The sequence below is a fragment of the Hyla sarda genome, chromosome 5, assembly GCF_029499605.1.
Source record: "Hyla sarda isolate aHylSar1 chromosome 5, aHylSar1.hap1, whole genome shotgun sequence".
Classification (NCBI taxonomy): Eukaryota; Metazoa; Chordata; class Amphibia; order Anura; family Hylidae; genus Hyla; species Hyla sarda.
Genome location: NC_079193.1, coordinates 175,049,046 through 175,077,002, shown reverse-complemented (window position 1 = coordinate 175,077,002; position 27,957 = coordinate 175,049,046). Strand labels below are relative to the sequence as shown.

Here is a 27,957-nt window from a genome sequence, read left to right as displayed (position 1 = left end):
CGGAGCTACACAGGCCTGCCTGGGACTCAAGGGAAGTAAGCAGACTTCGTCTTCTGTATACACTATATACGGCTTTCTATAGATAGCTGTATATAGTGTATACCGCCCAAAGGGTTAACCTACACTGTCCAGCAGTGTAAGTTAACTCTTACTTTGCTGGGCTTGCGCATAGCGCACAGCTCAGCAAGGGGTTAAGTGAGCCAGCAATGTGTATACTGTATACACATTGCAGGCTCACTGTAAGTTCTTGCTGGGCAGTAGATATACGATGTATACCTACGGCTCAGCGTCAGCTGTTCTCCCGACTCTGTAGACTTGAGAACAGCTGATCCCGACATTCACATCAGCAGGATCACAGCGGGTGTCAGGAGGAGTGACATCTGCTGTGATCTGTCCCTTACTGCAGGTACTACTACTCCCAACATGGAGTACACTCTGCTCCATGTGGGAGTTAGTACCTGCATTATTAGACATATCACAGCGAGTGTAACTTCTGACACTCGCTGCGATCTGTCTATTAATGCAGGTACTACAGCTCCCAGCATGGAACAGAGTGTACTCCATGTTGGGAGTAGTAGTACTTGTAGTTAAGGAAAGATCCCTGCGGGTATCACTCCAGACACCCGCTGTGATGCTCCTGTATAATGTATGGATGCGGCGGCCACTCTCCTATGGTCCCCTGCAGTGCCGTATATATACACATATTCCTATTTCTCACAGAGAGCTGTGATTGGCTGGAACCATCTGGCCAATCACAGCTCTGCGGGAAATATGAATATATGTATATATACGTCAGTGCAGGGGACCATAGAAGAGCGGCCGCCGCATCTATACATTATACAACAGGATCGCAAGGGACCCCGGCGATCAGTCAACTAGTACAGGTAACTACTACTCCCATCATGAAACAGTGTGTTCCATGCTGGGAGTAGTAGTACTACCTAAAAAATGTAAAAAAAAAAAAAGGGAAAAACAGGCACACACTACATTTTTATTATTGGCTACATACCCGCTCACATAAATGGATCCCTGTTTAAAAATTAATAAACATTTCATAATAAAAAAGATACATTTGTTAGATACAATTTTTTCCATCACTACTGTATCTTTTTTATTATTTTTTTTTATGGTACCCTACGAAATTTTAATAAAAAAGGTATCTCCATCATTTTTTAGGATCGCTAGGAACTCCAAAAAAGAATAAAAAGATTTACCCGAATGTAACCGAATATCAAATGTATCCGATAGAAAATAAAAACCTGAATACCGAATGTGTCCGAAAAATCAAACCGAACACCTGAATACCGAATGTATCCGAAAAATAAAACCGAAAATATTACCGAACCGAAAATTTTATCCAAAACCGAAAAAAACAAACGAAATGAAAAATTTTCTTGTGCACAAGTTTAATATGTAGGTATCCAAAGAAGCAATGGCTTTTTCCAAGCATTCCCAAAATGATCCCTTTATGAGAGTAGCAGCAGGTTTTGCGCCTGGCAAGTGATGAAACAATTACTTTTTTTCTTCCAAATGAAAAGCAGAAAAAAAAGTTATCGCTTCTGTGGGACCACAGGGTTGTATATGTAGAAGCCTGGTAGAAGCAGCAGCAAGGGTGATGGTAGTAGTAGCTTCAGCAGTACAATAAAACACAAAGTACAGGAGAGGGGATCTGTGCTCACATAGGCTCGGTAGTAGTGAACGGAGGGGGAGTGGACTGGTGGTAGATGTAGCGATTCGACAGCAGGGGTGGCTGGTGGTAATGTTTCAGTCGGCAGCACTTAGACAATGTGGGGGGATTTATCAAAGTTGTCTATTTTCCGGATCAATATAGACCAACCTACATTGGCAGGTCTATTGCGCGCCTAATTTATCCAAAGTCACACGGCTCTTGATAAATTCTGCACACAGACTTAAATTTAAACCTGCTTCAGTATGGTCTGACATTTCAGCGTACTTTCGCCCCATGCTAATTTTCGCAGAAAAGTCGCTATTGATAAGTTCCGCACCAATGCATTTTTTCATTTAAAAGAGCCTAGAATAAATAAATCATGTACTAAAAATCCTCTAAAGAAAAAGTCGCAAAAAAGTCACACGTATTTAGACTGCGACTTTCTGTGCGACAATTTTAGATGGGAAAAACCAGTCTAAATCCTTTGATAAATCTCCCCCAATGTTTTTATTTGCATGTTTATTCTCCAACTAATATGTACGTGTGTGTATACACTTTAAAGGGGTATTCCAGGAAAAAACTTTTTTATATATATCAACTGGCTCCAGAAAGTTAAACAGATTTGTAAATTGCTTCTATTAAAAAATCTTAATCCTTTCAGTATTTATGAGCTTCTGAAGTTAAGGTTGTTCTTTTCTGTCTAAGTAATCTCTGATGACATGTGTCTCGGGAAACATCCAGTTTAGAAGCAAATTCCCATAGCAAACCTCTTCTAAACTGGGCGTTTCCCGAGACACATGTCATCAGAGATTACTTAGACAGAAAAGAACAACCTAAACTTCAGAAGCTCATAAGTACTGAAAGGATTAAGATTTTTTAATAGAAGTAATTTACAAATCTGTTTAACTTTCTGGAGCCAGTTGATATATAAAAAAAAACTTTTTTCCTGGATAACCCCTTTAATCTGCAATGGCAATTATTATATTACCAAAAAAGATACACCAAAACAGAGAAAGTATTACCAAGATAGGATTATGTACACATCCAACCAATGCAGTATTGCTATAATAGCTCCCTGCAAATAAATCTGGCAACTGTATGGGGAACTCCTTAATTACGTACAGATACCAAAGAAAAATAAAATGGAGTCATTTAAAGAATGTTTTAAAAGGTAAATATTTATTTCATCATTTTAAATAAGAACATATTAAAAAAGGAGGAATGCATACATCACAATAGGGATGACATATCTGGAATCTGCATAATCAAATGTAATGGCAGTCACAGGTAAGTGCTAATAGCACAAAAAGGAGTGCATCAAACCACTGATAGCTAAACCCTAAATAGTACAATACAATAATACCGGACAAAGGCTGGACATGCCGAAACGCACATCGGAGTGGCGCTATACTGGTCGCTGCACTAACTATATCTGCACATGCACTTTGTTGGTCAGTAGGGTTTATCTCTGTTAATATGTATCTATCTATGGTAATCTATTGGTGGTGATTTAGACACTTAGCACTTTAGCAACATCAATTGCTGTGTGATGTACCGTATTATTTAGGGTTTAGCTATCAGTGGTTTGATGCACTGCTTTTTGTGCTATTAGCACTCACCATTATATTTGTTACTGCCAACATACCATATTTAGCTGTGCGTTAATTATGCAGGTTCTGGATATGCCATCCCTATGGTGTATTCCATGTTCTTATTTTATGTAATGAAATAAATATTTAACTTTTAATACATTCTTTAGGTGACTCCATATTTTCTTTCTTTGGTATCAGAGGCAGTTATTATGTAATATGTTTTCTTAGATCACAAAAGTATTCTTGGGCTATTTTCCGCACCTATATGTGTGTGCCACCTACAACAATAGTAATATTGGCTCTGAGCACACACTATTACTGTCTGAATGAATCATCTTTTCACCCTGACCTGACAAGGCAAATGCAGTCCACAAGCCTGCAGCTGCTGCAGATGTAGCTGCTATAGTTCTTTAGTAGTGTAAAAATGGAGTGTAGCCTGTTTTTCCGGCCTCTCATCACACACACTTGGGGGAGATTTATGAAAACCTGTGCAAAGGAAAAGTTACCCAGTTGCCCATAGCAACCAATCAGATCGCTTCCTTCATTTTGCAGAGGCCTTGTTAAAAATGAAAGAAACAAGCTGATTGGTTGCTATAGGCAACTGGGCAACTTTTCCTCTGGAGAGGTTTTGATAAATCTCCCCCCACTGTCCCTGACCGAGATGTTTTCATCAGTTCCTTTTCCTAAAAATACCACCCTCTGTTCTACCCCTACACTGCCCTCTGTCTATGGGAGAGCTGGAGAGTGCTTGAAGGGCCTGTTGACCACCCCCGCTCCGTGCATGAAGAGCAAACCAGTGTTCTGAAGAAAATCTTCAGAACATCAGATGCCAGGCAAGAGACCGCTGGGGGGCCCCAGCGGTTAGACCCCCTGTGATCATACACTTATCCCCTATGATAAGATTAAAAGCACCATCATTCCCCTTTAACAAAACTTTTTTGCTGTTATTAAAGAGTTTTTAATTGTTCTAAATATGTTTCCCTATCCACTCATCTGAAAAAAAGGTAAAGCATACCGAATGTAGATTGTGCTATTAGCCCATATTAACCTATGATATATATATATATATTTATATATATATATATATATATATATATATATCTTTGCAAAAAAGACAGGTCAACTATTGTACTAAAATCCAAAATCTTCAAAACATATGTATTGTATGAAAATATACCATTGGTGTAGCTTCTGTGAAATCCATTAAAAGATTGCCAGGTTCTAATGTGAAGGAGCTGCTTGCTTTATTGGGACTCTGCAAAGAAATATTTTGGAGAATTATTTTTCCTAAGCACCAATTAAATTCTAGAAATTCTTATGAGCAAATAATATTTATTGTACATATACCAATAAGCATTAACATTTATAACCATTGAACTACAACTAAATTAGCCTGGTGTCTTTACTGTTATGTGTTGAACAGTGTATATATGTATTTTATAGATGGATACAGCCTGAAAAATATGGTCTACAAATGGTGAAACAACAGCCTAGGGTCTTTTTACATCTGATCCTTACATTACTCAGCTCCCGCAAAAGGTCCCAGCAACCAGATACTACCTCCTCTGGTATCAACACCAGCCTTGCTGGATTCAGCTATGGTTCCCCACCTAAGAATAATCGGCAGCATCAGGTTGCTGGGAAGTCATGTTGCCATATCTTCCAGACCGACTGGTATTCATACCCTTGCCTGGCTCCCTTTTTACAGCCCTTTGTCATTCACTCTGATATGCTATGACCTTACAGAGAAATCACAATTGAACTGCTTTCCTGTCAATGATGATTTTTTGGCCAAACTTTTTTTTTTTTTTTTTTTTACAAAAGATTTACAAAAAGGAAGAGGTCTATCACTCAACCCCAAGCAGGGCAGGAAGAAGAGCTGGGACCAATCTGTTGACTTAAAAGGGTTATCCAGGAATATATAAAAAAAACTAAGCTAATTTCTTTCAAAAGCTGCTTCCCGTCTGTCTCCAGGTTAGGTGTGGTATTACAATTTGGTTTCATTTACTTCAATGTAACTGAGCTGCAGAACCACACCCAACCTGGAGACAGACGGGGATAACCCTTTTTAAAGCCCAATTTCCAGCTGATTTTTAAACTGTGATTCATCTGAAAGACTGTAGCATTCCAGCGTGAATTATAGACAGATGTACTAAGGGAGTCTTTCCATATTTTATGCTGCCAATGGTTCTGGAACAAGAAACCAATGTCAAGTTTCCTTTAAAGGGGTATTCCAGGCAAAACCTTTTTTTTTTTATATATATATATCAACTGGCTCCGGAAAGTTAAACAGATTTGTAAATTACTTCTATTAAAAAATCTTAATCCTTCCAATAGTTATTAGCTTCTGAAGTTTTCTGTCTAACTGCTCAATGATGATGTCATGTCCCGGGAGCTGTGCATGATGGGAGACTATCCCCATAGGAACTGCACAGCTCCCGGGACGTGAGTCATCAGAGAGCAGTTAGACAGATAACAACAACTCAACTTCAGAAGCTAATAACTATTGGAAGGATTAAGATTTTTTAATAGAAGTAATTTACAAATCTGTTTAACTTTCCGGAGCCAGTTGATATATAAAAAAAAAGTTTTGGTCTGGAATATCCCTTTAAGGATAAAAAATGGGGAGATATCTAGACTACTTTTCCTTTGTTCTCATGATTGGTGGGGGTCTAAACAGCCAGAACCCTACTAATCACAACTTCTGGAATGTCTCTATTTTGCATTGGAGCCAAGAAGCCTCAAGCTCTTTGGGTCTTCTTGAGTTTCTTATCAATTGTCATTGCATTGTTGCTTTCTGCAAAGGTCCAGTACTATAAACCTGACTAAAAAGAATATGCAAGTATGAATGGAGTCTAAATTAAAGGATTTTCACTATAAATATTGTGATGCTTTGCTTTATTGTCTCGATTTGTCAATTTAACCTTTATCTATTACCTATCTTTCATGTGCCCCAATTTATCCAGTGCTGTCAAGACAGTAATTCTTTGTGCTAAATAGAACACAAAGAAGCCAAGTGTCTGGGCACACTGTGCTGATATGTATAAGTTGCAAGATAAATGATAAAATCTGGATTATTTTTGGGAGGATTGTTGTTTTGCCATTACATTAGTTAGTCACAGTAGTGATTGTCTTTTAACTTTTTATAAGAAAGGTACAGGGACTAAGTAAGACCTCCATAGCACTCCAGAAATTTTTCCTTTCCCAAATAGTTCAGCATAGGTTATTATAACAGAAAAATGTAGTATGCCTTGTGTCTACCTGCTTTAGCTGATGTGGGAGGCATTGGTTTTCAGTCACACTAATGTGTTTTTCTCATGCTCCCTACATTTCCTATAAGTCCTAAAGCTTTGCAGAGAGAGGGGGTGGAGCAATACATGTAATGAGCCCAACTTAATCACCTGGCTAGACTGCAGCAACCTGAACCCTAAACTGCACTTCACACTACATGCAGTTTAGAAGTATTTAAAGTGGTACTCCGGTGCTAAGACATCTTATCCCCTATCCAAACGATAGGGGATAAGATGCCTGATCGCGGGGGTTCTGCCACTGGGAACCCCCGTGATCTTCCACGCCGCACCCGGTTAGAATCAACACCGGGAGCGTGCTGGCTCTGGGTCTGATTACTAGCGATCACGGGGACGGAGCATAGTGACGTCACGGCTCCGCGCCCATTTGACGTCACGCTCCGCCCCCTCTATGCAAGCCTATGGAGGGGGCGTGACAGCTGTTATGCCCCTCCATAGGCTTGCATTGAGGGGGCGGAGCGTGATGTCACACGGGGGCGGAGCGAGACATCACACGGGAGCGGAGCCGTGACGTCACAATGCTCCGTCCCCGTGATCGCTAGTAATCAGACCTGGAGCAAGCACGCTCCGGGGGCTGATTCTAACGGGGTGCGGCGTGGAAGATCACTGGGGTCCCAAGCGGCGGGACCCCCTTTGGATAGGGGATAAGATGTCTTAGCGCCGGAGTACCCCTTAAAGGAAGGGGAAAAAAAAGGTTATTCATCTTATAATCACATGTAAAGTATTCAGGCTGTGTTCAGAAAGTGATTCAAATTATAATCACATCTGAGATATTCAGGCTGTGTTCAGAAGAATCTTATTGGTGATGATGTCATTCTGTAGTTGACAGGAAGTCAGTTGACACAGGACTGACCACTTCCTCTTACACACAAAGCACTGTAATTTTCTGCGGGACATACTTGTGACTACATGACTGAGTTACAGTAATATAAAAAATGGTTGCAGCTCTGCTGGAATGAAATAAATGGTGCGGTGCTATAAGAATAGCGATGGGGAGTATACATGATAAGGGCCACAATAAAAAAACATCAAACAGACCTTCTCAATGGAGGATGCTTGAGAGTTTCCATTGGAAGCCAGGAGAAGCGCAGCCCTCTGTTCTGCAGCTGATTCGGCAGCCACTGCAGCCAGTGCTGGGGGGAGATCATCTTCATCACTGTGGTTACTAAAAATCAAAGATAATATTTAGAATTACCAATAACATGGCTACTGTCTACAGTACAACCTTTAGTGAATTATACACAAAAGGTTTTATTGTAGAAAGCAATCATAGATTGAATCAATTCTATTAGAAAGATACATGGTTATTCACATAATGGAAATCTAATGGCAGGTTCTATTTACATACTAAAATACTCTGAAACACATTCATTTTCCTAGTGTCTTGCTTTGTTTAACCCAGGCCTTTGTGTAGGTCACGCCATTGATTACAGAGCTATTTTATGAACTTTTGGCTCATCATATCCCATATCCAAAGGATAGGGGATAAGATGTCAGATCGAGGGGGCCTGCTGCTGGGGACCCCTGGAATCTCCGCTGTGGCACCCCGCTATCATTACTGCACAGAGCACACTCGCTCTGTGCGTAATGACAGGCAATACAGGGGCCGGAGCATCGTGATGTCACGGTCCCGCCCCCTCATGACGTCACGGCCCGCCCCCTTAATGCAAGTCTATGGGAGGGGGCGTGATGGCCGCCACGCCCCCTTCCAGACACTTGTATTGAGGGGGCGGGCTGTGACATCACAAGGGGGTGGAGCCTTGACATAACGATTCTCCGGCCCCTGTATTGCCGGTCATTACGCACAGAGCGAGTTTGCTCTGTGCAGAAATTATAGTGGGGTGCCACAGCGGAGATCCCGGGGGTTCTCAGCGATCTGACATCTTATCCCCTATCCTTTAGATAGGGGATAAGATGCTAAGGGAGGAGTACCCCTTTAAATTGTTGCAATATATTCTCCTAGCTCCACATATTAAGCATCTTAGTGGAAATCACCTGATTTACACATATCTGAAGTTATCCCCAGAATTAACACCATTCTTCCAAATGAAGGATTTGTTGCTATTCGCAATGACACCCTGGGTCTAAGAATAAAAATACAGCACCTGACAAACTCTTTAAGGTTTTAAAGAAATGTGTCACAAAAAAATAGATCAGATTACATTACAATGCATGCAAGGTTACAAAACGGATGGCTTTTTTTTTCCATTTAAAAAGAACATGGTGAGTTGTATGAATTAAAGTGAACAATCTCCTGCCTGTTTGCCTTTAAAGAAGACCTGAGGCTGTGGCCTCCCCAAACATTCTAAGTTTTTAAAGTAAATCTGTCATCAGTTTTACCTGCACTAACCTGTCGGTACAGACAGGTAGTGGAGGTGACACTATTGACAACGATATTTACCTGCTCCCATTCCATGCTCCGGTACTCCCTCTATCGTCTTCTGTTCCGGTACTGACTTGGAGCATGGGCGGAGCTTCGTGATGTTATCTCTCCTGCTTCTCTTCTGGGTCCCGCAGCACGCAAACAGCAGTGGTGACATCACAAACCTCCACCCATGCTCTAAGTGAGCCCCGGAGCAGAAGATACCCAGAGAACCAGAGCACGGAACGGGATCAGGTAAGTATCGTTGTCATCAGTGTCATCTGCACTACCTGTCTGTATCAGCAGGTGAGTGCAGGTGAAACTGATGACAGATTTCTTTAAATATTATCTGATAGGTTAGGGTGTTTTTAAGATCCTGCTGTCAGAGCTTTCTACAAGGCCCTCCGTGTACGGCGCGCCCCCTGTATGTGAATCATGCCCCTCATGTAACATCACATACAGTATTCTAATTAAGGTAACCGCCCCTCTGACGAATTTCCTTAATCGCCAGAGGGGCAGAAAAACATTATTGCGTAGGGAATGGGGGGAAGGTTATGTGACCTATTAATAAAGTATACACACCTGTACACTCAGGGCTCCGTAAGCTTTCAGGTAATATAAAAAAAATTCAGCATGTTTGGGGAGTACACAGGTCCTCTATAAGCCTTTCCTATTTATTTTTTTTATTTTTTATTTTATTGGACAGCAATACTGAAGTCACAGACCATTGTCTCATTGATGACTGTAATGAATAGTATTTAATTGAAAAACAGTGATGTAGCAGCAATTGAACATTAGTGACATACAAGTATGCAAAAGCAATGTCTGTAAATTCATGTTGGCACTCTTCTTGGCATCGCTACTGGCTCAATGCATTTTGGAAGATACCAGAAGCCCAATCCTGTGTGGTGTCATGCTGACATTGATACATTACAAGTGAATGTTACATTACTGTGGCTGCTACTTCAGAAACTATTTATATAACAGGAGGAAAATCAGTTAAAGGGGTACTCCAGTGGAAAACATTTTTTTTAAATCAACTGGTGCCAGAAAGTAAAACAGATTTGTAAATTACTTCTATTAAAAAAATCTTAATCCTTCTAGTACTTATCAGCTGCTGTATACTTCAAAGGAAGTTCTTTTCTTTTTGAATTTATTTTCTGTCTGACCACAGTGCTCTCTGCTGACACCTTTGTCTATGTCAGGAACTGTCCAGAGCAGGATAGGTTTGCTATGGAGATTTTCTCCTGCTCTGGACAGTTCCTGTTACGGGCATCAGGTGTCAGCAGAGAGCACTGTGGACAAGACAAAAAATAAATTCAAAATAAAAGGAATTTCCTCTGCAGCATACAGCTGGTAAAAAGTACTGGAAAGATAAAGATTTTTTTATAGAAGTAATTTACAAATCTGTTTAACTTTGTTGCACCAGTTGATTTAAAAAAAAATGTTTTCCACCGGAGTACTTTTTTAAGTCTTACAGTGCACATGTATTATACAGCAAAAAGAAATTCCTGTGATGATTTTTACCATGAAGCTACATGTATCCAACTTGTGATGACCAAGCAAACATTTATAAAGAGAAGACTTACTATTAAAATGCATCAGAATTCTGGCACAACTGCTGCTAAAAACCTGGCTTATATGATTTATCTTACATTTATTATGAGTTTTACACACTTACACCTTTGTATCTTATTCAGCAAGAGGGCATGGCTTAGTGGTAAGTTGTGTAATAGGGCTTCAACATGTGAAACGTTGGGAGCTGTAGATTTGCAACCTCTGCAGGGCAGCAGTTTGGAGAGTACAGGTCTAGGGGAATGATATGATTAGGGTGGTTAAAGTGGTACTCCATCCCTAGACATCTTGTCCCCTATCCCACGGCTGGGGATCCCCGCGATCTCGGCTGCAGCACCCAAGACATCCAGTGCACGGAGCGAACTTCGCTCTGTGCCGGATGACTGGTGATGCGGGGTGGAGACTCGTGACTTCACGGCCATGCCCCCTCAATGCAAGTCTATGGGGGCTTGACTGCCATCACACCCCCTCCCATAGACTTGCATTGAGGGGGCATGGCCATCACGAGTGGGGTGTGACTATGACGTCAAGATCCTTCGGCGCTGCACTTGACGCTCTAAATGACTGCCGAGTGCAGCAGGGAGATCGCGGGGGTCTCCATCTTATCCTCTTTGGATAGGGGATAAGATGTCTAGGGGCAGAGTACCCCTTTAAGTAGTTAACACTTAAGATGATACAATGGGGGAATGAATAAAAAAGTTTGTCTGTTAATATTTTAAGTACATGGTTTCTCCTTTTCACAAGTCACTTATAAATAAAAGTTGTGTATGCATCATGTAAAATTAGGTTTGTCTTCACGTTTAATTCATACATGAACAATTGCGTAATCATAGGAACCAAGCAGTTGGAAATTAAAAGTGGTGCACATGGATTTTGCTGCAGATATGCGGAGTCTTCTATGTGCTTTTTGTGAAAGTACCTAAAAAGACTTAAAAGAAAAAATTGCAACATAATATTAAAAAAATGTGATTGTTTATGCCTTGGATATGGTTTTCATGCATGAAGCCTTTTCAATGGGAAAATGCAATTACAATGGCAAAATCTTTTCATTTATTCATCATATTTCTTATGAATATTGTCGTACATAGAAGAAAGGGGACCCCATAGCAAATATAAAAATGAGTCTCCTAATATGGCATCTGATTTTGCCCCAGGAAAGTTCTGGTGTTTATTTCCCTTGCTTTCCATGACCCGTGACAATGCAGTTCGCTGGATTAAGAAGTTCTGGTTGGCCCTATGCTGGGACCAACCAGGGAGGGTTCCTTTCGCTCCAAGGGCCAATTTTGCACATTTTGGAGGGTTTCGTTTTCACAATGTACACTTAATGGTAAAAATGACACGTGTTCTTTATTCTGTAGGTGAATAAGATTAAAATGATACCCATGGCTAGATACTTTTATATTTTTGTACCGCTTAAAAAAAAATCTAAAACTTTTTGTACAAAATCAGTAATCTAAAATCACCCCATTTTGACCACCTATAACTTTTTCATTTTTCCATATATAGGGTGGTATGAGGGCTTATTTTTTGCACCGTCATTGGTACTTTTTATCGATACCATATTTGCATATATAAAACTTTTAGATCATTTTTTATTATTTTTTGGGGAATAAAATGTGACAAAAAAGCAGCATTTGTAAAAAAATTAAAATTTTTACGTTTATGCCGTTCACCGTACGGGATCATTAACATTCGGACATTTACACATGCGGCAATACGAAATATATTTATAAAAAAAATGTTTTCGCTTTTCGGGGGTAAAATGGGAAAAACGGACAATTTTCATTTTTATTGGGGGAGGGGATTTTTCCCTTTTTTTCCCCTTTTTATTTTTACATTTTTCTACTTTTTTTTACACTTTTTATGTACCCATAGGGGACTATGTATAGCAATTGTTTGATTGCTAATACTGTTCAGTGCTATGCATAGGGTAAAGCACTGATCAGTATTATCGGTGATCTTCTGCTCTGGTCTTCTCGATCTCAGACCAGAGAAGGAGATGCCGGGAGATGGACGGAGGTAGGTGAGGGGACCTCTGTCCGCCAATACAGATGATCGTATCCCCGTGACTGCGCTGCGGGCGATCCGATCATCTATTTTAAAGTGCGCATTGCCGCAGATGCCGTGATCTGTACTGATCACGACATCTGAGAGGCAATCGCTGATGTCGGCCAATACTGGCAGGTTCCTGGCTGCTGCTAGCAGCCAGAACCTGCCGTGTATGACGCGAGCACTGCTCCGATGCTTGCGGTCATACACGGGACGTAAATGTACATCCTGGTGCACTAAGTACTGCCACACCAGGATGTACATTTACGTCTGTGGTCATTAAGGGGTTAACCCCAACCCCCCCCCCCCCCCCCCACACACACACACACACACACATATACACATATATTTTTCTTGACATAACCAGTTAATTGTAAAATTCTGCCTGCCTGCAGCTGGAAATAGTACAGGCTCAATGCACGAGGATTGTGACAGCTCCCATTAGAGGAGTACTCCACTAGAAAACCTTATTTTTTTTTATCAACTGGTGCCAGTAAGTTAAACAGATGTCAATTACTTCTATTAAAAGATCTGTCCAAAGCAGGATAGGTTTTCTATGGGGATTTGCTCTACTCTGGACAGTTCCTAAAATGGACAGAGGTGTCAGTAGAGAGGACTGTGGTCAGGCAGTAAGGACATTCAAAAAGAAAAGAACTTCCAGTGGATCATATAGCATCTGATTAGTACTGGAAGGATTAAGATTTTTTAATGGAAGTAATTTACAAATCTGTTTAAATTTCTGTCACCAGTTGATTAAAAAAAAAAAAAGGGTTTTCCAGTGGAGTACCCCTTTAAAGTCAGCATTGAGGGAGTTCCCCCTTGTGGTGGGAGAAGGAAGGTTATCATTTAACTTTTTTTTTTTTTTTGCTTATATAGTTCAGCACAGGCTATTGCTGGAGAATAATGAGATTCTTGTGTATACCTTGTGCCCATCAGTAACAGCAGATGTGGCAGGCATGGGTTTTCAGCCATACTGGTTTGCAATTCCATCACTGTAAGGATGCCTAAATACTGCCTAAATTTCCCATGATTCCTCTTGCTTTGCAGAGTTTGTGAAGTTTTATTATTGCACCTGGTCATCTAATTAGGCTGCTGGTCCTGGGGTTCAACCAAGTGAACTCATTAGGCTCATAATGTAAGTGGGTGGAGGTCAATTCACATTATGTGAAGTTCTGATTTGTTTTTTTAAGTAATAAATAAATAAAATATACATGTACACTGTCTATTTGGGTTTATGATATTTTCTACATTCCTACTGATATAACTATACAGCAGCTGATATTTTTAAAATAGTTGCAATTCTTCCTTGTTACTGAAAACATAAATAAAATAGGGGGATTTGTCAAATTTTGTGCAAAGGAACAGTGGAGCAGTTGCCCTTAGCAACCAAATACGGTCAGCTGTTCATTTTTCAAAGGCCTTTTCAAAAAATGAAAGAAACAATCTCATTGGTTGCTATTGGCAACTACTCCACAGTTTCTTTGCACAAGGTTTGATTATTTTCCCTTAGGACAAATATTCCCATTCTCAAGAAAGTGGGAGACTGTGCTAGTGTTGTATCCCCCTCATCTACTTAGGATGTCATAAAGCAAATCCTATATTCATTTCTGATTTAAAATTTCAGCTATAATATAATAAGCATTACAAATAAACATGCACACATTCCTAAATCCTGTAATAAATATTTTCCTTCCTACAGATGGTGTAGGAGCATCCAGCTTTGAACATCATAGTGAGGATGTGGTAGAAGACTGAGCCATTTATTCCTCCGTGGCTTCCAGAATTTACACCCACTCAGAGCTGCGGTACAGCCATGATTAATATATATTACTTATTTATGTTGTTTTAATTAGACAAAACTGGCTCCGATATCAGTGAGTCAGTCAGAAACCGACATCTGGAGACAAATAGTGTTAGGCTGGGTTCACACTACGTTTTAAGCAATATGCCACCGTATACAGCTGGGGGAGCGAAAACTGGGCTCTCCCGTATCCCAGCCGTATCCAGCCCGTATGTAATGCATTTCAATGAGCCAACCAGAGTCAAATGCTGACTCCAGTCAGCTAATTTTTGCTCCGAATATGGTTTTCCCACCGGACCTAAAACCGTGGTCTACCACGATTTTACGTCCGGTTAGAGAACTGTATATGGGGCAAAAATTACAAACGCTGACTCCGGTTGGCTCATCGAAATGCATTACTTATGGGCCAGATGTGGCTGGGATATGGGAGCGCCCGGTTTTCGCTCACCCCCCCCCCAGCCGTATACGGTCCTGTATTGCCTAAAACGTAGTGTGAACCCAGCCTTAGTTCCCTGACAAATTTATCTGACCAGGTCCAGTCATTTTCATTCGCTCCTTATCCCACTGATCATCTTTTAGGTCATTACTTCCCACTCCTAATTTCTAGCTGCTGTTGTAAATAACACACTTACATCTATAGGCATCAAGACATTGGCCCTTATTTACAAAGCAGGTTTTGCTTTTTGTTTTTTTTTCACAATGTTTGCAACATGTGCGTGCCAAGGTTGTGCCATCAGGCACCGAAAAAATCCACAAAACCAAGCAAACCAACTCAAATAAAACCCAACAAAATAGGCATGTTAACTAATTTTCATAAGGAACCTACATATTTATTAAGGTTTCTTGCTGAGAAAAGAGAATTCTGTGGGAAAATTTCTGATCGAAACAAAGATGGTCTGAAGAAACCCCATTATCCAATTTCTTCACTTTTGACCTTTGGGAATTGTGTTTGCTTTATTCTAAGTGAGTTTGCTTGGTACTAGGTTCCCTAGTTAACCCCTTCATGACCCAGGGTTTTTCTGTTTTTGCACTTTCGTTTTTTCCTCCTTACCTTTAAAAAAACCATAACTCTTTCAATTTTGCACCAAAGAATCCATATGATGGTTTATTTTTTGTGCCACCAATTCTACTTTGTAATGACATCAGGCATTTTGCCCAAAAATCTACAGCGAATCAGAAAAAAAAATCATTGTGCAACAAAATTGAAGAAAAAAAACACAATTTTGTAATTTTGGGGGCTTCCGTTTCTACGCAGTACATTTTTCGGTAAAAATGACACCTTCCCTTTATTCTGTAGGTCCATACGGTTAAAATGATAGCCTACTTGGTTGGGGGGTTCTCTGGGGTGTCACTGGGATAGCAGTGCATAGTAGAATTACGGTGCATTATGGGGAGGGGGGTGTGTGCGGTGTGGGGGGAAGGATAGGGGGAAGGGGGAGGGATGGCACGGGACGATCGAAGGAGGGGATCTCTTTTTTTTTTTCTTTCTCTTAGGTAAATATGTCTATGCTTAAATTGTTAGCCTGGAATGTACGAGGTATGACGGATAGAATTAAAAAGTGTGCAATCTTCGATTATATTCGGAGGTGCCTTCCTGCGATCATATGTTTAGTTGAGACCCATAGGTCAAGAGATGAGCAGATACTTCCAAGGAAGTGGGCCAAAGAAGAATACCATCCTAGACTCTCTTCTTACTCCTTGGGAGTATCAGTATATGTTCACAGGAAGGTACCATTCAAGACTAAAAATGCAAAGGTAGATAAGTATGGTTGATACGTATTTCTGTATGGAATATGGGAAGATAGGGCCTTTATCTTGGCTTTTGTTTATATTCCTCCACCTTTTAGAGTGGATGTTTTGAGGGACCTCGTGAGTTATAGCGAAAGTAAGACACATTCGGCATTATGGATAGTTGGAGATCTGAACAATGTAATGGACCCTAGTATGGACAGATACAAATTAGGTAGGAATGTAGGGGGGAATGAAACAGCACTGGTGAGATACTGTGGAGAGATGAATTGGGTTGATGGGTGGCGGAAACTAAACCCAGGAGTAAGACAGTACTCATGTTTTAGTACCTCATATAACACCGCTTCCCGAATTGACTTATGCCTGTGTGATAAGAATGCGATTACCTGGACCAGCAGGGTGCAGTATAAAGCTAAAACCCTATCAGACCATTGCCCAGTGGTGGTGGAAATCGGAGGTAAGGCAATGGGTGGGAAAAGGTTGGGCTTTCGGCTTAACCCCCACTGGATAGAATTAGTGGGAGACCAGGACTGGTTTAGACAGGAAATAGAAGCATTCTGGGAGATTAATCATAAGTCCGCAAATCCTCAGGTGGTATGGGACACTATGAAGGCATTTTTGAGGGGCCTATATATAGGGCGAATCAATAAAAAGAAAAAGGAATTCTCACAGGAAGAATCAGTACTGAATAGTAAAGTGGCAATATTAGAAGCAGGGATAGATGAGGATAGTGGGGGTGAACAGCTGTTAGAACTGAAGGCAGCTCAAGAGGAATATAAAGAATATATACTTAAAAAGGCACAAAATAAACTATTCTTCAGTGGACAATTAAATTTTTTTGAGAAAGGGAAACCAAATAAGACATTGTCAAGACTACTTAAAAATCAAGGCGAGGAATGTGGTATTATGGCTCTGAGGAGGGAGCATGGTAGCATAACCACAGAAAGAGAAGAAATAGCCCAAATGGTTAACTCTTTTTTCTCCAATCTTTATATAGGCAGCAATATTAATAGGGTGGATGTAGAGGAATTCTTGAGGGGAATTAACATTCCAAGTTTGACAGAGGATGTCAGGGACTCCTTGGATGACCCAATTTCTCTCCAGGAACTGGAGGAGGCATTGGCATCAATCCAAGGGAATACATCCCCCGGGTCCGACGGCATTCCATTCCAGATATATAGGATATACTCAACCCTGCTGCTTCCAAGATTGCTGGGTATCATTAATGAATCCTGGAGGAGGGGGGGGGGGCTCTCCCTAAATCTATGTGTGAGACCAATATTAGACTCATTAGGAAAAAAGATAAAGATCCCTTGGATTTGGGTTCATATCGTCCTATCTCCTTGCTTAATACAGATATAAAGATAATAGCGAAAGCATTGGCAAGGAGATTGGATAAAGTAGTGGATGCAGTGGTGGGCAATGACCAGGGAGGGTTTAGGTCAGGAAGAACGGTTCATGACAATATCCACCAGGTGTATGAAGCAATCCAGAGTGGATCCCGGGGCCCCCGCTCCATTCTGTCATTGGATGCTACTAAAGCTTTTGACAGAGTGGAGTGGGGATACCTCTGGGAAGTTTTGAAGAGGGTTGGCGTGGGCCCGAGGTTTTTGAGTTATATTCAGCTATTATACACTAACCCCGAGGCGAGTGTAGTGATGGATGGAATTTCCTCCTACCCATTTAAACTAAGCAGAGGAACAAGGCAGGGCTGCCCCCTCTCACCCTCTTTATTTTTAATTTATATTGAACCCTTAGCGGCTTGGATAAGAGATAATGATGTTTATGAGGGATTTGGAGTAAATGGAGAGAAGAGTAAGATCTTGCTATTTGCAGATGATATCCTCCTCTTTGTAACTAACCCACAAGAAAAAATACATTGTATCATTAAGATGTTCGAGGCATTTGCCCCTCTATCTGGGTTGGAGATAAATTGGAGTAAATCTACTATGCTCCCCCTGGATGAGGATATGGGGGAGACGGTGGGAAGATTATCCGTGTTAAAAAAAAATGAATGTTTTCCCTACTTGGGAGAAAAATAGCAGCCACGAATGATAGGTTTGTGATTAACAATATACGGCCCCTCTTAAATAGTTTAGCGAAGAGAGTAGAAGTATGGATTAAAATGCCCTTCTCTATGTCAGAAAGGATGGCGATAATAAAAATGGTTGTCCTCCCACAGATCCTTTTTTTTCTTACTGCCTCGCCAATGTGGATCGGCAAATGCTGGTTTCCGGAAGATAGAAGTGATACTGGGGAGATTGTTATGGGGAAGAAAAAGGGTTTGTCTGAAATACAGATATTTTATGGCCCCTGGTGACAGGGGGGGATTGGATATGCCCAACTTTTTTGTTTATTATATGGCCGCGCAGTTGGTACGAATTGTGAATTGGAGGAATTTTAGATACCTGGAGAAGATTGTAGTAGATAAGGAGAAAGTGAACATATATGAGGTGCTGGAATTAGATGATTATGAGGAGAGTGGTTCAAATAACAAGATGTTATTGTATAAATATAGAAAAGTATGGGGTGTTGATTAGGTATACTCCTAGATGTAAACTAACATGGCTACTTGGCTTCTAGGGCTTTTGTTTTCTTTCTTAATTGGTGATGTTGTTTTATCTGAATTGTATAATGTACTTTTGTCAAAAAAAAAATAATAAAAAAAATTATAGCCTACTTATATAGGTTTGATTTTGTCGTACTTCTGGAAAAAATCATAACTACATGCAGGAAAATGTATATGTTTAAAATTGTATCGTGATCTGAAGTTTTTAGCGGCACCATTTTTTTAATGATCAGACTTTTTAATTGTCTAAAGGGTTAATAGCGCGCGGCCCCGTGATCACTGCTGCGCGCTATTAGCCATGGGTCCCAGCCGTTGCTAGGTGCCGGGCCCCACCCGCTATGATGTGGAGCCATGCCATGGCCCCTCATTATAAAATGGGAGCCGACCCATGACGTACATGTATGTCATGGGTCGGGAAAGGGTTAAAATGTGTATACAATTACTCATTTGGAATGCAATTATTATTTTTCCTGCATGTGCCAAAAAATCCAGCGTGCGTCAAAATTGCACCAAAAAACCTACACAAACGCAAAGAATATTAAATAAATTACGGGGGAAAAAACACATGGATTATTAAACCTACAAAAAATACCCCCACCCCACACTCTTAGTAAATGGGAGCCATTGAGTGCCGTGGGGGTACCCAATAGTGAGGAGTAATGAATGACTGCAGGTACTGGTATAATGTCAGAATAAATTCTTCGAGATCTGGTCTGCAATCTAAATTTATGCAAGTGACTAATCTTAGGGATCTGAATTTATTCATGACTTGCGTATATTTATTTTAGGGTTAAGTATGGGGTAGGAAAATGGCTCAAAAGGCAAATAGACTAGTACCTATATGTTCTGAGATTTTTACCATATTTTACCATATATCTGGTATGTGGCATTTTCTGCCATTTTTTTAAAATTATGAATGAATGTGGATAATCTGACTACTATGTATTATTCATTATTACTGCCATTTTGCTTCCGAATTTTGTCCTTTTTCTGCTGATTTACATAGCATTGTAATTGTTTTTTATAGATTTTTGGGGTATATTCATATTACGGAATTAAGCAAGGAAAATCTCCGAGGATCGCTCCATGGCTGATGACGGGTGATACAGGGGACGGAGTATTGTGATGTCATGGCTCCGCCCCATCGTGACCTCACACCCCGCCCCCTCAATGCAAGCCCATGGGAGGGAGCATGATGGCCGCCACGCCTCCTTCCCATTGAATTGCATTGAGGGGGCGGAGTCGTGACTTCACGATACTCCGTCCTCTGTATCGCCCATCATCAGCCACAGATCAATCCTTGCTACCAGCAGCTGAAGGGATATCCCCTTTGGATAGGGGATAAGATGTCTAGGGATGGAGTACCCCTTTACATCTTCTTGGGAATCCCACCCTTTCGCTCCCTGGTAAATGGAGCAGAAATTATGTGGAATCAGTGCTTATTTCCTCTGCAATTTGCTGCGAAACTAAGAGCCAAATAAAGGAAAAGTAACACCACATATACTGCACTGCCACTGCTAAAAATATAATAAGTAAAATATAATGACATAGCCATTGTTATTCTATAGGTTTTCTGCTTGTTGGAACCCTGGGAGGGGTCACCTGGACCACTTCCATCTCCTCCTGTAGCAGTGACATAAAGCCATGTGACAGTCTCACCGAGGCACAGGGCACGCACAAGATCTGGCATCGGCCTTGGCTCCACGTCACTGCGGAGAGGCGGCTCAGGCTAGCTGGGCAGGTGGGGGCTACAGGAGATGAGGGAAGTGGTCCAGGTGACCGCCCCTAGTGCACCAATGAACTTTAAGTATGCAGAATAACTAAGGCTATATAGGTTTATTTTCTTCCAGTAGCAGTATATGTCGTGGCAGTTTCTCTTTAAAGGAACTTTGCTTGCAAATTCCACGGAAAGAATGAGCATGTTAATTTCAACTGATCAATTTTCACAGTGGAATTTTCCGTCACTGAAATTCCACAGTGTGAATGGGTCCGCAGAAGACTCATTCACATTTCACACCAATGTTGGGCTTGTGCAGCTGAATCTCTGGCAGAATTCCTGATTGAAATTCCATTTAAAGGGGTACTCCACTGGAAAACATTTTTTTTTAATCAACTGGTGCCACAAAGTTAAAGGGGTATTCCAGGCAAAACCTTTTTTTATATATATCAACTGGCTCCGGAAAGTTAAACAGATTTGTAAATTACTTCTATTAAAAAATCTTAATCCTTCCAATAGTTATTAGCTTCTGAAGTTTTCTGTCTGAGGCTAAGTTTCCACTTGGTTTTTTTTCTGGCAGTTTTTGGAAAACTGCCACTGCAGTTTTTGAGCCAAAGTCAGAAGTGGATCCATAAGGGAGGAGAAGTGTAAGTCCTTCCTTTATATTTCATATTCCTAATGGATCCACTTCTGGCTTTGGCTCAAAAACTGCAGTGGCAGTTTTCCAAAAACTGCCAGAGAAAAACCAAGTGGAAACTTAGCCTGACTGCTCAATGATGATGTCACATCCCTGGAGCTGTGCATGATGGGTGAATATCCCCATAGGAACTGCACAGCTCCCTGGAAGTGAGTCATCAGGGAGCAGTTAGACAGAAAACAAAAACTCAACTTCAGAAGCTAATAACTATTGGACGGTTTAAGATTTTTAATAGAAGTAATTTACAAATCTAAAAAGGAAAAGAGTCTCAGCTCACCTGGGGCGTGCACGGCTACCTCCAACCAAAGTAGAAAAAAGTAGAAAAAGGCCAGCACGGCTGAATGAAATCTTCAAAGCTTTATTCACGAATCCTCGTTAAAAACCTTCATGGTGGCAGAAAGACACGGACATATACAAAAATAGAAATATTGCACATGGAAAAACAGTCCCAAACAAGGCTGACGCGTTTCAGGTTGCTATACCCTTACTCATAGCTATGAGTAAGGGTATAGCAACCTGAAACGCGTCAGCCTTGTTTGGGACTGTTTTTCCATGTGCAATATTTCTATTTTTGTATATGTCCGTGTCTTTCTGCCACCATGAAGGTTTTTAACGAGGATTCGTGAATAAAGCTTTGAAGATTTCATTCAGCCGTGCTGGCCTTTTTCTACTTTTTTCTAATTTACAAATCTGTTTAACTTTCCGGAGCCAGTTTATTTATAAAAAAAAAAGTTTTGGCCTGGAATACCCCTTTAAACATACTTGTAAATTACTTCTATTTAAAAATCTTAATCCTTTCTGTCTGACCACAGTGCTCTCTGCTGACATCTCTGTCCATGTCAGGAGCTGTCCAGAGCAGGAGAGGTTTGCTATGGGGATTTACTCCTACTCTGGACAGTTCCTAAAATGGACAGAGGTGTCAGCAGAGAGCACTGTGGTCAGACAGTTTCAAAAAGAAAAGAACTTCCTGTTGAGCATATAGAATCTGGTAAGTACTGGAAGGATTAAGATTATTTAATGTAAGTAATTTACAAATCTGTTTAACTTTCTGGCACCAGTTGATATAATTTTTTTTTTCCCAGCGGAGTACCCCTTTAAAGATTCTATAGTTTGAACATACCCTTAAAGGCTGTCTTTTGATTTATAATTTTGTAGCTGACTATCAATCTTTTAGGATTTTTGCTGGTTTTACCACATTGCTTGTTGGAAGTTTTTAGATTGAATGTAACATTTGATGCATTTCCAAACATTTACTGTCATATTTGGGAAGCTTTTGAAATCCACAAAAAAATGTGTCTGATTTTTTATTTCAGCTGGCAACCAATCACAGCTCAGGTTTCATTGCTCTGGTAAAATGAAAGATGAGCTTTGAATGCCTGGTGAAGATCCCGGTATGGGCTCGAAATGCATTGCTTTTTAACTTGGACTTATGTGATCTATTGGGAGAAGCCCTAATACAAGGTTAAATTTTTGGGTCTTAAACTTATTTCACGTCATTTTATGGTGACACTGAATGATAAATCTGGGGGCCAGTATGTTCGGAAATGGGCCCAGTGCAGGTACATCTCGTATTTGTCAATGTACCACTCTGCTGCTATGCCTGGAACGTAGTGCATTTTTTAAAAGGAGTTATCAGATGTCTTGCAAAAAGGAAGTACATAAAATATTAATTGCTTGCTTTCTTTCATCTATTTTTTTCTGAAAAAACCTGGAAAAAATTTCCCTATAGAGGTACAGAGATCTTTCACTGCACTAACATGAAATCATCATCAATACTCATGTTCTCTTAGCAAACAAATTAATATTTCTGTTTCATGTAACTCTTTATCTGATTTGAAAACTTTAAATAAAAAGCCAGAATTTAAAAACCATGTTTGTTTGTCAGGTTCTATAGGATAACCTGCATGCAATAATAGAGCAGTATTCAGTCTTGAAAATAATTGCAAATTACATGATAAAACCAGCACATGGGCATATCCCCTTCAACTCTTATCCATTGGATAAGGTTTTTGAAAAAAAAAAAGTTATTTTTTTATGGATTTAATCTTTCCTTCTTTACAAGGTCTGCAATAAACAGCGGCTACAAACTGTCACGGTTTCTCTGGATTGTATGAACTAGTTTTTCTACATTAATTTATTGATGTCACAATCCATTAATCTATGGGTTCTGCAAAACACATTCATCAGACCAGAATGACAGAAGATAAATTGTCAGGGTTGTGTCTTGTCAAAAGAAGAAGGTAATTAAGAAAGTGACATTACACAAGACATTCTGCAGGAATGCAGACCCACCATGAATTGTTGTATGGAATGAATACATGAATGAATTTTTTTCTAGGAATAATTTATTTTAGCAAATTTGGGAAATTGTTTCAATAATGTTAATGTTTTTGCTTTAATAAAATAGGTATAGACTAGAAGTACCTAGCCACCACCAAGGGAGCTTACTGAAGATGTATCTGCTCAGATCTGACATGTGCTTACACATTAGGTATTAAAGAAAAATGTTAAGACTTTTAAAGCATTACTGTCATTAGAAACAACTTTTTTTTCCATTTAATACTTCCTTAAAAAGTGAGCATTTTTCTAATATACTTCATAAAAAAATGTGATTGCTAAAGATGTGAAAAATAGGTTTAAAAAATGGCCACTAGGGGTCTCTTCTGCAAGCGAACTCAGAAAATTCAGCCTTTTTAAAAAGGACCAACATTTCTGAGGGGAGGGGGGAGGGAGGTGTGGTTATCCCCATGCTGTTCCTCAGAGCACAGACAAGATGCAGACAGCTTGCAGCCTCTTCAGGAGAAGCATTTGCATGCACAGTTACAAGCAATACAAGGTGCTAAACTTTTATTTATATGCAAAATGGTTTCTCTTTGGTCATTTTATGAACTTACTTCTTGTTTATGTGCACCATATAGATTCCACTTGGCTGCTTTAGGGTTATGAAAAGCATGCACTTTGGTTACAAAGCTTTTTCATTCTGTCCTTGCACCATATAGTTTCACATGGCTGCATTAGTTATATAGAGCATGCATTTAGCCAATATGCTTTGCAAAAGTAAAAATGTTTGTGCAGACCTCATGACAGGGGAGAGGAGAGAGGAGAAGAGCTCATCAAACTCAAGGGGAAACCCCCCAGGCCTTTGAGAGGAATTCAGAAGACTGATCAGATATACATAGATCAAAAGGTATTTTACATATTAGCACATGCATATTATTATGCATACAGATCTTAGGGCATATTACTACACTGATTTAAGCTTTTTTTTCTAAATAATAACAGTAACACTTTAATGAGGGGCTAGAGTGTTAAAAACCACAGGAGTTCTGTGCTTCCTTAAACATAACCACTGGAATACTAACTTCCAACAAATACATATGCTGCAGGGAATAGTCTATAGTGTTGGCATCACTACAATGTGATTTACCTAACATTGCAATCCTGGGTGTCCCAACCCTAAAAGGAGGAATCAAGTGCTTCATCAACAGAATATTTTAGAGAACTCCACTCCAGCCAACAAATTGAATCCTTCTTTTTTGAAACCCAATTCCACTCTATGCTGCAGACGAAACTGAACTAAATGTCGCCAAAAATGGCTGCTAGTCGAAGCAGAGAGATAAGAGACCTGGGACCTGGCCATAAGATATCAACTTCTCCCAACTGCATGATTTTTTTCCTCAGTCCCCAGTAACCATGCATGACTCCATAGCCGACCTCTTCCTCCCATTATCACTTGAGAAGGATTATCCAAGAGCAGCAAAGCCGGTAATTACTCACCGGTAATGTTGTTTCCCCGAGCCATGACAGCACCACTTGAGAGAGAGAGACTCCGCCCATAATGACAGGAAACCTGAGAATAAAAAGAAGAGCCCGCCTCTCCAGCCTCAGTGTATTTCTGAGACCAGAAGAGCCTTTTTAAGTTATTATTTACATGAAGATTTATACAAAGAGAGAAAAATCACCAACTTGTGAACCTAAACCCAGTGAGAGAAAGAAGCATCATAAAATAAAGGGTGGAAATGCCCTAGTGCTGTCATGGCGCAGGGAAACATTACCGGTGAGTAATTACTTGCTTTCCCCATTGCCATGACAGCACCACCTGAGAGAATATCAGAGATTAAACCTAGGGTGGGATAACGGATTGTAAGACCTTACGGCCAAAGGCAAGAGAAGAGGAGCTACCCACATTCACCCTGTAGTGACGAAAGAAAGTATGTGGAGAAGACCAAGTAGCAGCCATGCATATTTTATCTAGAGAAGCTCCATGCCTTTCAGCCAAAGAGGTGGCTATGGACCTTGTAGAATGGGCCCTCAGTCCTACTGGTGGATCAAGACCTAACGCTGTATAAGCTAAGGCAATAGACTGTCTGATCCACCTAGCTAACGAATTACTATTAGCTTTGGATCCCTTATTTTTAACTGCAAACCGAACAAATAAAGCAGTAGAATTTCTGAAGTCCTTTGTTCTGTCTATATACTGCAGGACACATCTTCTAACATCTAATATATGAAGGGCCTTTTCTTTGTCATTAGAGGGGTTGTTACAAAAAGAAGGTAATACAATATTCTGAGAAACATGGAAAGAAGAAACTACTTTACGTAAGTATGCAGGATCTGGGAGGAAGATTATGCTATCCTCTAAAATTTTTGTATATGGTTTTATGCTAGAAAGGGCAGAAAGATCCCTTACCCTCCTGGCTGAAGTTACTGCCACTAACGGGACTGTTTTTAGAACCTGTTTTTAGAACCAAAGTTGAATCGTATCAATTGGCTCAAAAGTTTGGGACAAAAAAGCTTCAGAACCGATAGTCTTTTAACTGCTCTGAGGAATCTGATAACCCAGGGATGATCTGCTATTTTGGAATTATACAGGGCACCTAATGCTGAGACTTTTAAAGTAGCTAGTTTTAACCCTTTCTCCAAACCTGCTTGAAAAAAGTCAAAAATTTTGGGAATATTTGGGACAGATGAAGAAGAGAATGGTTCATTAAGAAAGGATAGATAAACTTTCCATATCCTGAAGTAAATTTTGTAGGTGCTGGAGATGCCCTTACTTTTAAGAATCATGCTCTCAAGGGCCATGACGTCAGATGGAGATTCTTTACCGACAGATGTAACACTGGACCCTGCATCAGGAAGGACCCATGAATCTGTGACTGACAGTTCTCTTAGTGAGAAAACCATGCCCTCCGTGGCCAGAACGGGGCTATCAAGATCACCCAAGCTTTGTCCATCCGAATCTTTTTTATGACCCTTGGAATTGAAGAGGTTGAAAAGCGTAGGCTAGGCTCCAGCCCCAAGTTTGGGTTAGAGCGTCCACTGCCCATGGGTTTTGTACCTGTCGGTTTTCCCTCGTGGCAAAAAGGTCTATCTGTGGAGTCCCCCAGAGACAGCTAATTTTCTTGATGATCTGGGGGTCTAGGCACCATTCCCCTTGACGAAGTTCGTGACGGCTTAAGAAATTGGTTCTTGTGTTTAACAAACCTTTTACATGCACCCTGGATAATGAAAGGAGATTTGATTCTGCGAAGGAAAATATTTGATAACAGATATTCATTAAGGTTTCGCTCTTGGTGGTACCCTGTCTGTTCAGCACGGATACTGTGGTAGAGTTGTCTGAAAACACTTTTAAATTTCGGTTGAGAAGGAGCTTTTGCGACTTGATCAGGCTGTGGTGTACAGCTAAGAGTTCTCTTCCATTCGAGGAAAGAGGTTTTTTCAAGATATCCCACGGACCTTAAAGGTTTAGATCTCATATGTGAGCCCCCCAGCCCCAGGGGCTGGCATCTTTGGTAAGTATCTTGGGATCTACAGAGACCCAGTCTAGACCTATTTGAAGATTTTCTACTCTTAGCCACCACTGGAGGGACTCTAAAGTCTCTGGAGCCAGACAAATTTTTTGTTCAAGACCCTGAACTGAACCATCCCAGCAGGCAAACAGATTTAAATGCAGATGACTTACATGAAAATGAGCCCAGGGGACTGCCTATATAGCGGCTGTAAACAGCCCTAGGAGGGACATACCTTTCCTTAGAGATATGGAACAGACACGGAGCAGTTCGCCTACTATTTTTTTTTTTTCGCCTACTACAATTTTTACTATTTTTTTATTTTGGCAGAAAAGTCTTTTGTACCTCTTAGTCTAAGAGGACTCCCAGAAAAAGATTTTTCTTCGCTGGCACCATGGATGGCTTTGTCCAATTTACAATCCAACCTAATTTTTTTAGAATAGACAAGGTATGATCTAAGAAACTTTTTACCTCTTCTTCTGTCTGACCTACTAGCAGGAAGTAGTCTAAATAAGGGACAAAGGTACCCCTTCTTTCCCTTATATGAGCCGCAATCTCTGAAACGATTTTTGTGGACACTCTTGGGGCTATTGAGATGCCCAAGGGTAGAGCCCTGAACTGAAGGTGCACCAGTTCTGAGTTTAGATAGCTAGCTTGTCTTAGGTATTTTTGATAATCCGGATGAATTGGTACATGTAGGTATGCGTCTTTTAGGTCTATTGAGACCATGAAACAGTCTGTGAGCTGATTTATAGTTTATTTCACAGTTTCCATTTTGAATTTCTGGTAGACTAGAAACTGATTTAATGGCTTTTGGTTTATTATGGTGCGAAATGAGTTGTCTGGCTTTCTTACTAACAAAAGGGAAGAATAGAAACCCTGACCTTTTTCGCTTCCTGGGACTGGAACTAAGAACTCCTTTTCTATTAACCAGTTAACGATCATGGACGTCTATACTCATCCATGTTATAGGGGTCAGAAGAGGACAATTTTGAACGTATTCATTTTCATGCATGTAGTTATGATTTTTTCCATAAGTATGACAAAATCAAACCTATATAAGTAGGGTATCAATTTAAT

The 27,957-nt window shown here is 40.3% G+C and overlaps 1 protein-coding gene across 1 annotated transcript in view; it reads right to left on the bottom strand.

Moving 5' to 3' along the window:
• The window catches only part of LOC130273646 (band 4.1-like protein 4B), a 200,261-nt gene that overhangs the window by 64,984 nt on the left and 107,320 nt on the right, over positions 1-27,957 (bottom strand). Inside the window, exons 6-7 of the mRNA XM_056520801.1 lie at positions 7,608-7,734; positions 4,439-4,516 (exon numbers count right to left, since the gene is read on the bottom strand). Of these exons, the coding sequence (XP_056376776.1) occupies positions 4,439-4,516; positions 7,608-7,734 (205 nt within the window). The remainder of the gene's footprint in view (positions 1-4,438; positions 4,517-7,607; positions 7,735-27,957) is intronic.